Below are 14,229 nucleotides of genomic sequence, written 5' to 3' on the forward strand. Positions count from 1 at the left end.
TTTATTGTTTGTAGACTTTTTGATGATGGCCATTCTGACTGGTGTGAGGTGATACCTCACTGTAGTTTTGATTTGCATTTCTCTGATAATTAGTGATGCTGAGCGTGTTTTCATGTGCTTTAGGCTATCTGTATGTCTTCTTTGGAGAAATGTCTACTTAGATCTTCTGCCCATTTTTGATTGGGTTGTTTGTTTTTTGATATAAGAGCTGCATGAGCTGTTTGTATATTTTGGAGATTAATCAATCCCTTGTTGATTGCTTCATTTGCAAACATTTTCTGCCATTCTGTGGGTTGTCTTTTTATTTTGTTTATGGTTTTCTTTGCTGTGCAGAAGCTTTTAAGTTTAATTTGGTCTCATTTGTTTACTTTTGTTTTTATTTTCATTAGGAGGTGAATCAAAGAAGTTATTGCTGTGATTTATGTCAGAGAGTGTTCTGCCTATGTTTTCCTCTAAGAGTTTTATAGTGTCTGGCCTTACATTTAGGTCATTAATCCATTTTTTTAGATTTATTTATTTGGCTGCATTGGGTCTTTGTTGCTGCACGCGAGCTTTCTCTAGTTGCGGCGAGCGGGGGCTACTCTTTGTTGTGGGGCACAGGCTTCTCATTGCAGTGGCTTCTCTTGTTGTGGAGCATGGGCTCTAGGCATGCAGGCTCAGTAGTTGTGGCTCGCGGGCTCTAGAGCACAGGCTCAGTAGTTGTGGCACACGGGCTTAGTTGCTCCACGGCATGTGGGATCTTCCCGGACCAGGGCTCAAATCCACATTGGCAGGCAGATTCTTTTTTTTTTTTTTTTTTTTTTGCGGTACATGGGCCTCTCACTGTTGTGGCCTCTCCCACCGCGGAGCACAGGCTCCGGACGCACAGACTCAGCAGCCATGGCTCACAGGCCCAGCCGCTCCGCGGCATGTGGGATCCTCCCGGACCAGGGCATGAACCCACGTCCCCTGCATCGGCAGGCGGACTCTCAACCACTGCGCCACCAGGGAAGCCCGGCAGGCAGATTCTTAACCACTGCACCACCGGGGTAGTCCCCATTAATCCATTTTGTTTATTTTTGTGTATGATGTTGGATAATGTTCTAATTTCATTCTTTTACATGTAGCTGTCCAGTTTTCCCCAGCACCACTTATTGAAGAGACTATCTTTTCTCCATTGTATATTCTTGCCTCCTTTGTCATAGGTTCATTGACCATAGCTTTGTGGGTTTATTTCTGGGCTTTCTATCCTGTTCCATTGATCTATATTTCTGTTTTTGTGCCAGTACCATACTGCTTCAATTACTGTAGCTTTGTAATATAGTCTGAAGTCAGGGAGCCTGATTCCTCCAGCTCCATTTTTCTTTCTCAGAATTGCTTTGGCTATCTGGGGTCTTTTGTATTTCCATACAAATTAAAAAATTTTTTGTTCTAGTTCTGTGAAAAACACCATTGGTAACTTGATAGGGATTGCATTGAATCTGTAGATTGCCTTGGGTAGTATAGTCTTTTTGACAATATTGATTCTTCCAGTTCAGTAACATGGTATATGTCTCCATCTGTTTGTATCTTTTATTTCTTTCATCATATCTTATAGTTTCCTGAGTACAAGTCTTTTGCCTCCTTAAGTAGGTTTATTCCTAGGTGTTTTATTCTCTTTGCTGCGATGGTAAATGGGATTATTTCCTTGATGTCTCTTTCTGATCTTTTGTTGTTAGTGTATAGGAATGAAGAGATTTCTGTGTATTAATTTTGTATCCTGCAACTTTACTGAATTCATTGATGAGCTCTAGTAGTCTCCTGGTAGCATCTTTAGGATTTTCTGTGTATAGTATCATGTCATCTGCAAACAGTGACAGTTTTACTTCTTTTCCAATTTGGGTTCCTTTTGTTTCTTCTTCTTCTCTGTTTGCCGTGGCTAGAACTTCCAAAACTGTGTTGCATATAAGTGGTGACATTGGACATCCTTGTCTTGTTCCTGATCTTAGAGGGAATACTTTCAGCTTTTCACTGTTGAGAATGATGTTAGCTGTGGCTTTGTCATATATGGCCTTTATTATTTTGAGGTAAGTTCTCTCTATACTCACTTTCTGGAGAGTTTTTATCATAAATGGGTGTTGAATTTTGTCAAAAGCTTTTCCTGCATCTATTGAGATGATAATATGGTTTCTGTTCTTCAGTTTGTTACTGTGGTTTATCACACTGATTGGTTTGCAGATATTGAAGAATCCTTGCATCCCTGGGATAAATCCCACTTGATCGTGGTGTATGATCCTTTTAATGTATTTGTTGGATTCGGTTTGCTAGTATTTTGTTGAGAATTTTTGCATCTATGTTGATCAGTTTTATTGGTCTGTACTTTTCTTTTTTTGTGTGGTATCTTTGTCTTGTTTTCGTATCGGGGTGATAGTGGCCTCATAGAATGAGTTTGAAAGTGTTCCTGCCTCTGCAATTTTTTGGAAGAGTTTAAGAAGGATAGGTGTTAATAACTCTTCTCTAAATGTTTGATAGAATTCACCTGTGAAGCCATTTGGTCCTGGACTTTTGTTTGTTGGAAGTTTTTTAACCACTGTTTCAATTTCAGAACTTGTAATTGGTGTTCATATTTTCTATTTCTTCCTGGTTCAGTCTTGGAAGGTTGTACCTTTCTAAGAATTTGTCCATTTCTCCTAGGTTCTCCATTTTATTGACGTATAGTTGTTTGTAGTAGTCTCTTATGATCCTTTGTATTTCTGTGGTGTCTGTTTAACTTCTCCTTTTTTCATTTCGAATTTGATTGATTTGAGTCCTCTCCCTTTTTTTCTTGATGAGTCTGGCTAAAGGTTTATCAATTCTGTTTATCTTTTCAAAGAACCAGCTTTTAGTTTCATTGATCTTTTCTGTTGATTTCTTCATCTCTATTTCATTTATTTCTGCTCTGATCTTTATGATTTCTTTCGTTCTACTAATATTGGGTTCTATTTGTTCTTCTTTCTCTTGTTGCTTTAGGTGTAAGGTTAGGTTGTTTATTTGAGATTTTTCTTGTTTCCGGAGGTAAGATTGTATTGCTATAAACTTCCCTCTTAGAACTGCTTTTGCTGCGTCCCATAGGTTTTGGATCATTGTGTTTTCATTGTCATTTGCCTCTAGGTATTTTTTTTGGTTCCTCTTTGATTTCTTCAGTGATTTATTAAATTTTGCATATGAGATGACGGACATTCACTAAACTTACTGTGGTCCTCGTTTCACGATGTATGTGACTCAAATCATTATGCGGTACACCTTAAACTTATACAGTGCTGTACATCGATTATATCTCAATCAAACTGGAAGGAAGAAAATGAAACAATTGAGGTTATCTAAATACATTGCCCACAACAGCAATGATCAAAATTCTATTTCTTTTCCTCCCACTTCTCTTGCTTTACCAGATTCTCTGTACACTTCTTACTACAGGTCTCCCAAATCACTTCCGGCACCAGCCTGAGCCACTTTCCCCCTTCCCTCCTCCTCTGTCTCTTTTAATGTGACACACGAAGCCCCTTTTTCAGTGGGGAAAATGCCCATCTCCAGGAGTGGGAGGGGAGGACGTCAGACAAGCAGATACCATCTCTTTAATGAGCTGAGGAAAGAGAGGGTGACCTGGTTCACGTTTTTCCTGTCCCAGGAGCTGTTATTAGTAGTAATTGTCTTATTGCTAAGGGGGCAGAGCTAATAATAATAACCCCAGAGCTGTGTTACCAGGAGGAATGGCAAACCCGTTCTCTGCTTCTTCATCCTGAGCTTTGTTTTGCCTTGGTAGGAGATGGCGAGAGAATGAATGGAACAGGAGGGTGAGGGTGAGGCTCCAGCCTCCCTCCCTTAGCTCTGAGTTCAGAGGTCAATGATGCCTTTCTCACTTTTTTTTTTTTTCTTTTTTTCCTCCTACTTCTTAGTCTCGTCTGACCAGATCGAGCAGCTCCACCGGAGGTTTAAGCACCTGAGTGGAGACCAGCCCACCATTCGGTAAGATCAGCAGCTGGGTTTGGGTGTCGGACAGGGCCGTGACCCTTGGGGATGTCCCTTTCCATTTATCTCTTCCCCTGAGTGCTGGCTGGCTCTCCCAGAGCCCCTGGGTAGCCCCATTTCTGAGACAAAGCTGTAGTTGTCGTATGCTTTTGGTTCCTTCTAGACAAGATGTCCTCAGCTGGGAGGAAAAGAATCTCATCTGTTTCTACTGGGATCAGAAAATTATAACTGGAGTGAAAACAATGGGCGGGGACAAAGAGCTGGTCAGCCACCCCTACCTCACCTTGCCTCCCCTGGAACCCCAGACACACATGATGGGCCTGTTGAGTGCCAGGATCACTCCCAGCGCTGGGCACCCCAAAGATGAGTCAGTTGTGGTGCGGCTCAAATTCAGGGGCTTGAATGCCGTCACGAGGCCCCGGCTCTTGACGCTGCTTCCTCTGGTTGGTAGTTCCAGCCTCAGATTTCTGTCAGGGAAAATCACCATTTCACATTGCGTTATTTAATGTGAATCTTGTAGAAGCTGGGTGGGTTACCTTTTTGTGAGGAGGAACACCTTGGACTGTTTGCCTTCTTCTACGAGAGTGTGTTCAGTATTAGGTGGTGGTTGTTATTTAGAACTAAGTGAGAAGTCCTAGTCAATGAGTCGAGCACAAAGTTGATGAGGAAGCTTCGAGTTGATCTAAAGCAAGCAGTTTCCAATGTAAAATGAGTACTGTTCTACCACAAACTTTCTAACAGATGTAGTTTCCTAAAATAGACATTCAGAGTCTCAAGGTTACAGTCTTGGAACTTTAAAATAAACCTTTAAATAGTCCAGGGAAACATGTTTTTTTCCTTAGTAAATGGACTTAAAAATTTAACTAAATTTTTATGGAAAGCAACATGTAAATACTATCCACTTTCTCTCGTCTATCTAAACAAAGGCATGTTGTTAATCCAGTGCGTTATATTCTCAGAGTATCTGTTTCCAGAGCTCAGAGTCTGGTGGTCTCAAGGTTCTGATGGCCTCTGGTCTCAATTTGATTGTATCCAGGGTGGGAGTAAATTACATCAGGACTGACTTCTTGAATTCTACACATCTCACTCACTAAGCCCAGTGAAGAGCCCAGCAAAAGTTCCTCTGACTTCTCATTGGCTCTGATGGGGTCACATGCCCAGCGCTGAGCCAATCACCATAGCCAGGGGTTGGAAATGCAAATTGTTTTTTTCAGGCTTCCCTGGTGGCGCAGTGGTTGAGAGTCCACGTGCCGATGCAGGGGACACGGGTTCGTGCCCCGGTCCGGGAAGATCCCACATGCCGTGGAGCGGCTGGGCCCGTGAGCCATGGGCGCTGGGCCTGCGCGTCCGGAGCCTGTGCTCCGCAACGGGAGAGGCCACAGCGGGAGAGGCCACAACAGTGAGAGGGCCACGTACCGCAAAAAAAAAAAAAAAAAAAAAAAAAAAAAATTGTTTTTTCCCCAGAGCTGTGAGTGAGCAGGGCTGGGTCATCTGCCAAGGGCAGGGGTGGAGTGATTTCCAAGGGCTTCCTTGGACCAGGGACTGAGGAATGGGTTCAAGTCTCAGGCGAGGTAACACATGTGCACCTGGATTTTGGAACCTAGAGGTGTCAAGGGCAGCCTTCATTCCTTTAGAAATTCATGGGCACATGCTCTGTGCCAGGTGGGCAATATCTGTGCTGGCTGGTGGGACCACCATGCAGCTCATAATTGGGGGTGTGTGAAGGCAGGGCCCCCTTTCTCAAGGTAATTTTCCACCAAGCTGTGCCCCCAGCCCTATCATAAGCTGCCTTGGGCTTCTCATTATTATGGGTCTGGGGTCCATGGGTCTTGGCTTGCTGAGAGGTCTCAGGTTCAAATTCCACATGTGTTTTCAGACTTGGGAGAAGCAGAGGCAAAACCCAGACTTGGGAAACATATCGTATTTGGATCATCCATATCCCTGGCTGCGTGACTTTGGGTTAATTGTTCTGTTTCTCTGAGCCTGTCTCCTCTGTAAAGTGAATGTGGTCATTTGGGATTTGATTTAAGCATTAAAGATGAGCAGATGCAGGATGCTCCTGCTCTGAGCTGGGTTCCTTGGCATTTGGCAAACGGGACTGTCATCATTCGACCGTTGGTGAGGTCATGAGGACCCACCTTGAGATGTCCAAGCAGTGGCCGTTGATTTTAGGACTGGAGTGGAGGTGGGGAGCACAGGTGCTGTGTGAGCAGGAGGTGGCAGTGCTGGTGGAGGCCCCTCCCACTTTGAGATTCCAGCATCCGAGCCCTGACTGTGTTGCCCAGCGGCCCCTCATGGGCTTTTGCAAGGATGTACTGAAACGTTGAGCTCTACGCTGGTTCTTTTTTTTTTTATGTTATTGAAGTATAGTTGATTTTCAATGTTCTGTTAATTTCTGCTGTATAGCAAAGTGATTCAGCTGTACATATATATATTCTTTTTCATTATGGTTTATTACAGGGTATTGAATATAGTTCCCTATGCTATACAGTAGGACCTTGTTGTTTATCCATTATTTTTTTAATTGAAATATAGTTGGTTTACAAAGTTGTGTTAATTTCTGTTGTATGGCAAAGTGACCCAATTATACACATATATACAGACTTTTTTAAAGTTATTTTCTGATTAATCTTTTTTAAATTTTATTTTTTATTTGGTTGCACAGGAGGGATCCATAGTTGTGGCCCACGGGCTCCTTAGCTGTGGCACGCAAACTCCTAGTTGCGGCATATATGTGGGATCTAGTTCCCTGACCAGGATCAAACCCGGGCCCCCTGCATTGGGATCGTGGAGTCCTAACAACTGCGCCACCAGGGAAGTCCCTACATTCTTTTTCATATTCTTTTCCATTGTGGTTTATCCCAGGAGATTGGATATAGTTCCCTGTGCTATACAGTAGGATCTTGTTGTTTATCCATCTTGTATATACTAGTTTGCATCTGCTAACCCCAAACTCCCAATCCTTCCCTCTCCCTCGGCAACCACAAGTCTGTTCTCTATGTCTGTGAGTCAGTTTCTGTTTTGTAGATAGGTTCATTTATGCCATATTTTAGATTCCACATATAAGTGATATCGTATGGTATTTGTCTTTCTCTTTCTGACTGACTTCACTTAGTATGGTAATCTCTAGGTCCATCCATGTTGCTGCAAATGGCATCATTTCATTCTTTTTTATGGCTGAGTAATATCCCAGTGTATATATGTACCACATCTTCTTTATCCATTCATCTGTTGATGGACATTTAAGTTGTTTCCATGTCTTGGCTATTGTGAACAGTGCTGCTATGAACATAGGGGTGTATGTATCTTTTTGAATTATAGTTTTGTCCAGGTACATGCCCAGTAGTGGAATTGCTGGATCATATCATAATTCTGTTTTTAGTTTTCTGAGGAACCTCCATACTGTTTTCAATAGTGGCTGCACCAACTTACATTCCTGCCAACAGTGTAGGAGGGTTCCCTTTCCTCCACACCCTCTCCAGCATTTGTTGTTTGCAGATTTTCTGATGATGCCCATTCTAACTGGTGTGAGGTGATACCTCATTGTAGTTTTGACTTGCATTCTCTAATAATTAGTGATGTTGAGCAGCTTTTCATGTAACTACAAGCCATGTGTATGTCTTCTTTGGAGAAATGTCTATTTAGGTCTTCTGCCCATCTTTGGATTGGGTTGTTTGGTTTTTTTGTTGTTGAGTTGTATGAACTATTTGTATATTTTGGCGATTAAGCCCTTGTCGGTCACATCATTTGCAAGTATTTTCTCCCATTCCGTAAGTTGTCTTTCCATTTTTTAAAAATGGTTTTCTTTGCTGTGCAAAAGCTTGTAAGTTTGATTAGTTCCTATTTGTTTATTTTTGTTTTATTTCTATTGCATTGGGAGACTGACCTAAGAAAACATTGGTATGATTTATGTCAGAGAATGTTTTGCCTATGCTCTCTTCTAGTCTTATGGTGTCATGTATTATGTTTAAGTCTTCAGGCCATTTTTTAGTTTATTTTTGTGCGTGGTGTGAGGGTGTGTTCTAACTTCATTGATTTACATGCAGCTGTCCAACTTTCCCAGCACCACTTGCTGAAGAGACTTTTTTCCATTTTATATTCTTGCCTCCTTTGTTGAAGATTAATTGACCATAGGCGTGTGGGTTTATTTCTGATTCTCTATTCTGTTCTGTTGATCCGTTTGTCTGTTTTTGTATCAATACCACACTGTTTTGATTACTGTAGCTTTGTAGTATTGTCTGAAGTCTGGGAGAGTTATGCCTCCTGTTTTTGTTTTTTTTTTTCCTCTCAGGATTGCTTTGGCAATTCTGTGTCTTTTATGGTTCCAAGTAAATTTTTGGATTATTCTAGTTCTGTGAAAAATGTCATGGGTAATTTGATAGGGATTACATTAAACCTGTAGATTGCTTTGGGCAGTATTGGTGTTTTAACAATATTAATTCTTCCACTCCAAGAGCATGGGCTATCTTTCCATTTCTTTGAATCTTCTTTAATTTCTTTTATTAATGTTTTATAGTTCTCAGTGTATAAGTCTTTCCACCTCCTTGGTCAGGTTTATTTCTAGGTTTTTTTTTTTGTTTGTTGTTTCTTGTGTGATTTTAAAAGGTATTATTTTTTTACATTCCCTTTCTAATGATATTTCATTGTTAGTGTAAAGAAATGCAACTGATTTCTGAATGTTAATCTTGTATCCTGCTAGTTTGCTGAATTCATTTATCAGATCTAGTAGTTTTTGTGTGGAGTCCTTAGGGTTTTCTATATATAGTATCGTCATCTGCATATAGTGACAGCTTTACCTCTTCCCTTCCAGTCATTCTGTATATACTAGTTTACACCTGCTAACCCCAAACTCCCAACCCCTCCCCCTCCCAACCCCCTCCCCCTTGGCAACCACGAGTCTGTGCTCTATGTCTGTGTGTCTATTTTTGTTTCGTAGATAAGTATATTTGTGTCATGTTTTAGATTCCACGTATAAGTGATATCATATGGTATTTGTCTTTTTCTGACTTACTTAATATGATAATCTCTAGGTCCACCCATGTTGCTGCAAATGGCATTATTTCATTCATTTTTATGGTTGAGTAGTATTCCATTGTGTATATGTTCTACATCTTCCTTATCCATCCATCTGTTGATGGACATTTAGGCTGTTTCCATGTCTTGCTATTGTGAATAGTCTACACTGGTTCTTTCCCAGCATGAGTGTACATACAAATCACCCAGGTATCTTGCTAAAACGCAGGTTTTGATTCACAGGACCGTAGTGGGGCCTGGGACTCTGCATTTTTAACTGTCATGGGCAATCTTGGTGAGGTGCCTAGAATCTGGGGATGGCACCCTGTTTGCCCTCCAGGCTTGGATAGGTGGTGCTGTCCACTCCCAGGTGCTGAGAGGTCCATGTGCAGCCTCCTATTTCCCATGCCTCATAGGTCAAGCCAGGACTTGGGAAGGTTTGAGCTGGTGACTCTGCCTGCCATCCTGCACCCCACTTACGTATCTCCTGCACACCCACCCCTGGGAGCACCCTATGCATTGCCCTTTCCACCCCTGCCCTCAAGCAAGCCCTGGTTATATCTACCTGGACCCAGGGAGCAGCCCCTGCTCCCGAGCCCTCGGGGGCTCCCCAGTCAATGTCATGTCCATGCTCTTTAGCTGGGGTCCACCAGGGTCTTCAGCTGCTGGGTTTTGCTTTGCTGAGGTCTCAGTGTGGACACCACCTCCTCCAGGACACCCTCCTGCCTCCTACCCCCCACAGATTCCTCCTGGGGGTGCCCCACCCCAACATTTACAGCACAGAGTTGTAACTGCCCCCCTTCCAGCCACCCATCCCCTGCAACAGACTATCGGCCCCTTGCGGGGCAGGAACTGGGTCTGTTCCCCTGGCTCTAGTGCTGAGTCCAGGGCTTGTAACAGGGTGGATGCTCTGGGAGTAGTTGATTGATTGAATGAATGAATGAATGAATGAGAGAGCAAAGAAGTGAGGAACAAGTGAGTGAGCATATTGACTAGAAGAGTTCTCTGTAATCCATCGAGCATGGTATAGATGAGACCTGTTGTTATTAATAGTCTTTCCCTCACAGGGTTTATATATTCTTCCTGGTAGAAGAATTTATCTGGGGGCCTGGCACATGGGGACCATTCACAGGTAGAAGCTATTGTTTCAGCATGTTTTGTGCTGCACAGCCTGTTACTTCCGCCTTATGCAACCCCACAGGTAGTGGTAGGAACACCTATTCTCCCCGTTGGATACATGTGAAGGTGAGGCTCGGGGAGGTCGCGTACCTGGCTCCTGGTCACACAGTTCATACGTGGAGGAGCTGATTTGAAGCCAGTGCTGAGATCCCTCTGTAAGGAAGCTGGGGGCATGGCTTTGACTTGCGAGTGTCCCGTGAGGGCCTCAGTCTCCCTGCTCTGCTCTCTGGGGACCCTCCGCCCTTACCGTCCTGGGATGGGGGGTATCATTCCCAACACCACAGCGCCTGCTGCAGCGGCTGCAGTCTCTGCTGGGCGGGTAGTGTCAGCTATACACAGTGATAGCCCAGCCCAGCATGCAGGAAGGAGGTAACACCACTCGACTGCAGCGCTTATGCAAACAGGCCTGCAGGAAGGGCCTCTTCCCAGTCCCCTGGAACTGCTTTACCTAATCCTAGTCCACCCTCCAGGGCCTGGAGAAGGGCGATGGGGCAGTTTTTCCAGTCCTCCTCGGCTTTCCTGCACGTTCTCCCTGGGCAGAAGGAATGAGCGGCCCTGGACTGTGATCTGGTCCCCATTCTGCAAAGGGTTTCCTGTGTGACCCCAGGCTGGGCCTTCAACCTCTCTGATCCCTGGGCATGGCCAGGGGAACATCCAGGAGGCCCTGGGCCACGCTGGGGTTTTGGAGCATAGAAAAGAGCTTTGTTTCTTTAGTGTCAAGATTTGTGAAAGTTGTTGACTGGGGTCCCCTGAGCAAGGTCCCCGGTACCCCAGTCTGGGAGGGGTGTGGGATGTGGTCCCCTCTGCCCGCCTCCCTCTCAGAGAGCAAAGGTGCCCGAGAGCTTACTAGGGTCCCATGGGGGGACTTCGGAATACTTCCAGTGCGGAAAGCCCCTTAAAAGTGACCATTTACACCTGCAACATTTATACATAGACTAGTAGGACTTGCATGTTGTGTTTAAAAGCTTAATGAAGAATTGGGTTTCTGAATTTATTTTTTTAAAATAAATTTATTTATTTTATTTATTTATTTTTGGTTGCATTGGGTCTTCGTTGCTGCGCGTGGGCTTTCTCCAGTTGCAGCGAGCGGGAGCTACTCTTCGTTGCAGTGCGCGGGCTTCTCACTGCAGTGGCCTCTCTTGTTGCGGAGCACGGGCTCTAGGCACACGGGCTTCAGTAGTTGTGGCACGCGGGCTCAGTAGTTGTCGCTCACGGGCTCTAGAGCACAGGCTCAGTAGTTGTGGCGCACGGGCTTAGTTGCTCCACGGCATGTGGGATCTTCCCGGACCAGGGCTCGAACCCGTGTCCCCTGCATTGGCAGGTGGATTCGTAACCACTGTGCCACCAGGAAAGCCCAGGTTTCTGAATTTATGACTTTAATAAGTTGAATATAGCTTTTAAAAAAATCCTATGGGGTAAAAATTGTGAAAATTGTTTTTAATTTTAACCCACCACTTCCTACCCATATCTGGTCATGTCCCCTCTTTTTCTGAAAAATCATGTTAAGAACATCCAGGGGTGAGTTTACCCTGAGGCTTTCAAAGCCAGCACGTCAGGGCCCCACTCTGTATGGGCTCCTTACAAGGCCCAGCAACTTTTTAAAAGAATTCCTAATGCTGAATTCTTTTTCTTTAAGAGGACCCCCCAGATTATATGTGTTTCTGGACCCCCCAGACCTGAATCCACCCTGATCACAAAGCACTCTGTTCTGAGGCCTCTTGATGAAAAATGCTTGGATAGAAAATGTTCATCTGACTCGTTAATTGAGCACCTAATATGCAGAGACTTCTGTCCTCAAAAGCTTTTCTTCTAACAGGAAAGACCTTCCATGAATAAGCTTGTTAAACAGTGCTGATTTTAGACAGTGAAGAAAATACAGTAATGGTTTCTGGCACATTTTCTTTCTTTAGTGGGGTCCCTTAAGCATCAAATGTTTTAAACAGCAGCCTTTGACTTCCTGATAGTGCTCTGGCAGGCTCACCAACCCCCAGAAATAGATGCGATGGAATCCTTCAAATCTAGTGATGGGGGCCAGGAGGGTGCCTGATTAGATAGAGCTGCATTACAAAAATATTTTTAGCTGCATCGAGCCACCACATGTGGAGTGATTCCCGGGATGAACGCAACCATAGATGTACACAGGGAAGAAAAAGGACACAGTTGCCCACTGTCCAGCGCCACCAAAGCGCCAAGCAGCATTCTGATGGGCCAGATGTCAGCAAAAGTCCTAACTCCAGGGCTTGTTTTGCATCCCTCGGCCGTGCCTCTCATGGCTTTATCCAGTGAGAGGTTAGCTGTTAGCTGTGTGGTCTCGAGGGTCTCGGGGACCCTCTGAAGTTCACACCATTACCCCATTTGTCAGATCAAGAAACTGAGGCTAAGAAGGTTAAGGTCCCACAGCAGGGCTGGCTGTTGGAATAGCCAGAGCCCTGAACCACTGTGATCACATCGCTTTTCCCCAAATGAAGTCACTTTTTAACCCAGTCGCTTTGTTTTTTAACCTGTCAAATAACTAAGGATTTACTTTTTCTTTTTTTAAGAAGTACTCACAACTGTGAAAGAATTGAGGCCCCACCTAGATGGTGAGGCTGTTTCACTGTCAGTATTTAACGTATTCCAGCAGTTTACCAGGACTGCCTTTAAAGCCTCAGCTAGGATGATACACATTCACTTAAAAAGAAAAACCCGCAGTTACTTGTAAAACTGCCCAGGAAACAGCAGGTGTGAGTGGCCCCGGGGCTCTCACACCTGCTCAGGTGACCGTGTGAGGTCAGATGTGAGAAGGGGACCCATGAAGGCATCAGTTTGGTGTGAAAGGGTGCCCAGGTGTCCCCCAGATCAGGAAGAAGCTCCCTAAATAAATGGTCCTAGATTTAGCGGACTCACATAAAAAAAATTTTTTTTAACAGATTCTTTCCCCAGGACTATTAATACTTGACTCAGTCCTTGCTTTACAAAAGCAGGTGTTAAGACCTTCCATGGCAGGTTCTAGTGCCGAGGAGACCGAATGAGAAGTGAGGCTCCCTCTGCCCCTCGGGGGGGGGGGCTTCTGTTCAGGTGTGTGCATATGAGTGTGAGCGAGGTAACTAGCATATAAGCCAGCTCGTTATACACAGTGACGAAGGAAGCGGGGCAGAGAGGGTGCATCCCTTGGGACCACCATGTGGAGAAGGACCTTAGGACAGGTGGTCGTGAAGTCCCCTCTGAGGTGGCCGCCCTGAGGCTGAGAGCAGGATGGAGAGAAGGGGCCAGTGTGTGGAGGGAAGAGGGAAGGATGCTCAGGGCGGAGGTGGGACCGAGCTCCGTCAGCCCGAGTGAAGAGAGGACGGGAGAGTTGGGAGCAGATCACGGAGGCCCGCCTTGGCCGTAGGAAGGACCCGAAATAAAAGACTCAGTGCTGGCTCAGAATACCACCTGGATATTAACTGTCTACTTTGTATCTCCGGCCGGGCCATCTCCTTTGAACTCCAGACTCACCTAGCCCCTGCCCGTCCCCTGGATGTCCCAAAGGCATCTCACGCTTAACGCGTCCGAGGGCAAAGCCCCCCGTCGCCCCCCCACCCCGGACCTCCCATCCAGGCTGCCATCAGCTCTCACCTGGGTTATCGTAGCAGCCACACCCCCCAAGACCTCCTGCTCCTGTTCTCCCTGCCCCGCCCTCGTATAGACCCACCGTGATGCATGGTGGGGGGAGGCTCCGAAAGGCACTTCTCTGCTAAGACTGTTCCATCTCACCGAGGAGAATGAAGTCAGAGCCGCCTGGTCCGTGCGTGTCCTGCAGATCCCTGTGCCCGCCACCCCTCCGATCTCCTGACCATCTGCCTTTTACTCCTTCTGTTCCAGCCGCGTGGACGTTCTTACTGTTCCTGCCTCAGGGCTCTAGCACGCACCGTTCCTTCTTTCTAAAATGCTTTTCCCCAGAATAGGCTTTCCACTGGCGCTTGGAGCTGGATCATTCTTGTTGGGAGGGGGCCTGTCATGTATGTTGTAGGATGTTGAGCCGCATCCCTGGCTGCCTGTAGCGCCTTTTCCCAGTGCAACAGCCAGAAATGTCTCCAGACGTTGCCAGGT

The 14,229-nt window shown here is 45.2% G+C and overlaps 1 protein-coding gene across 1 annotated transcript in view; it reads left to right on the forward strand.

Annotated features, from left to right (window-relative positions):
- TESC (tescalcin) overlaps window positions 1–14,229 on the forward strand; it is a 63,970-nt gene that overhangs the window by 22,984 nt on the left and 26,757 nt on the right. Inside the window, exon 2 of the mRNA XM_082641190.1 lies at window positions 3,894–3,963. Within this exon, the coding sequence (XP_082497316.1) occupies window positions 3,894–3,963 (70 nt within the window). The remainder of the gene's footprint in view (window positions 1–3,893; window positions 3,964–14,229) is intronic.

Source organism: Mesoplodon mirus (assembly GCF_964341445.2).
Source record: "Mesoplodon mirus genome assembly, chromosome: 13".
NCBI lineage: Eukaryota > Metazoa > Chordata > Mammalia > Artiodactyla > Ziphiidae > Mesoplodon > Mesoplodon mirus.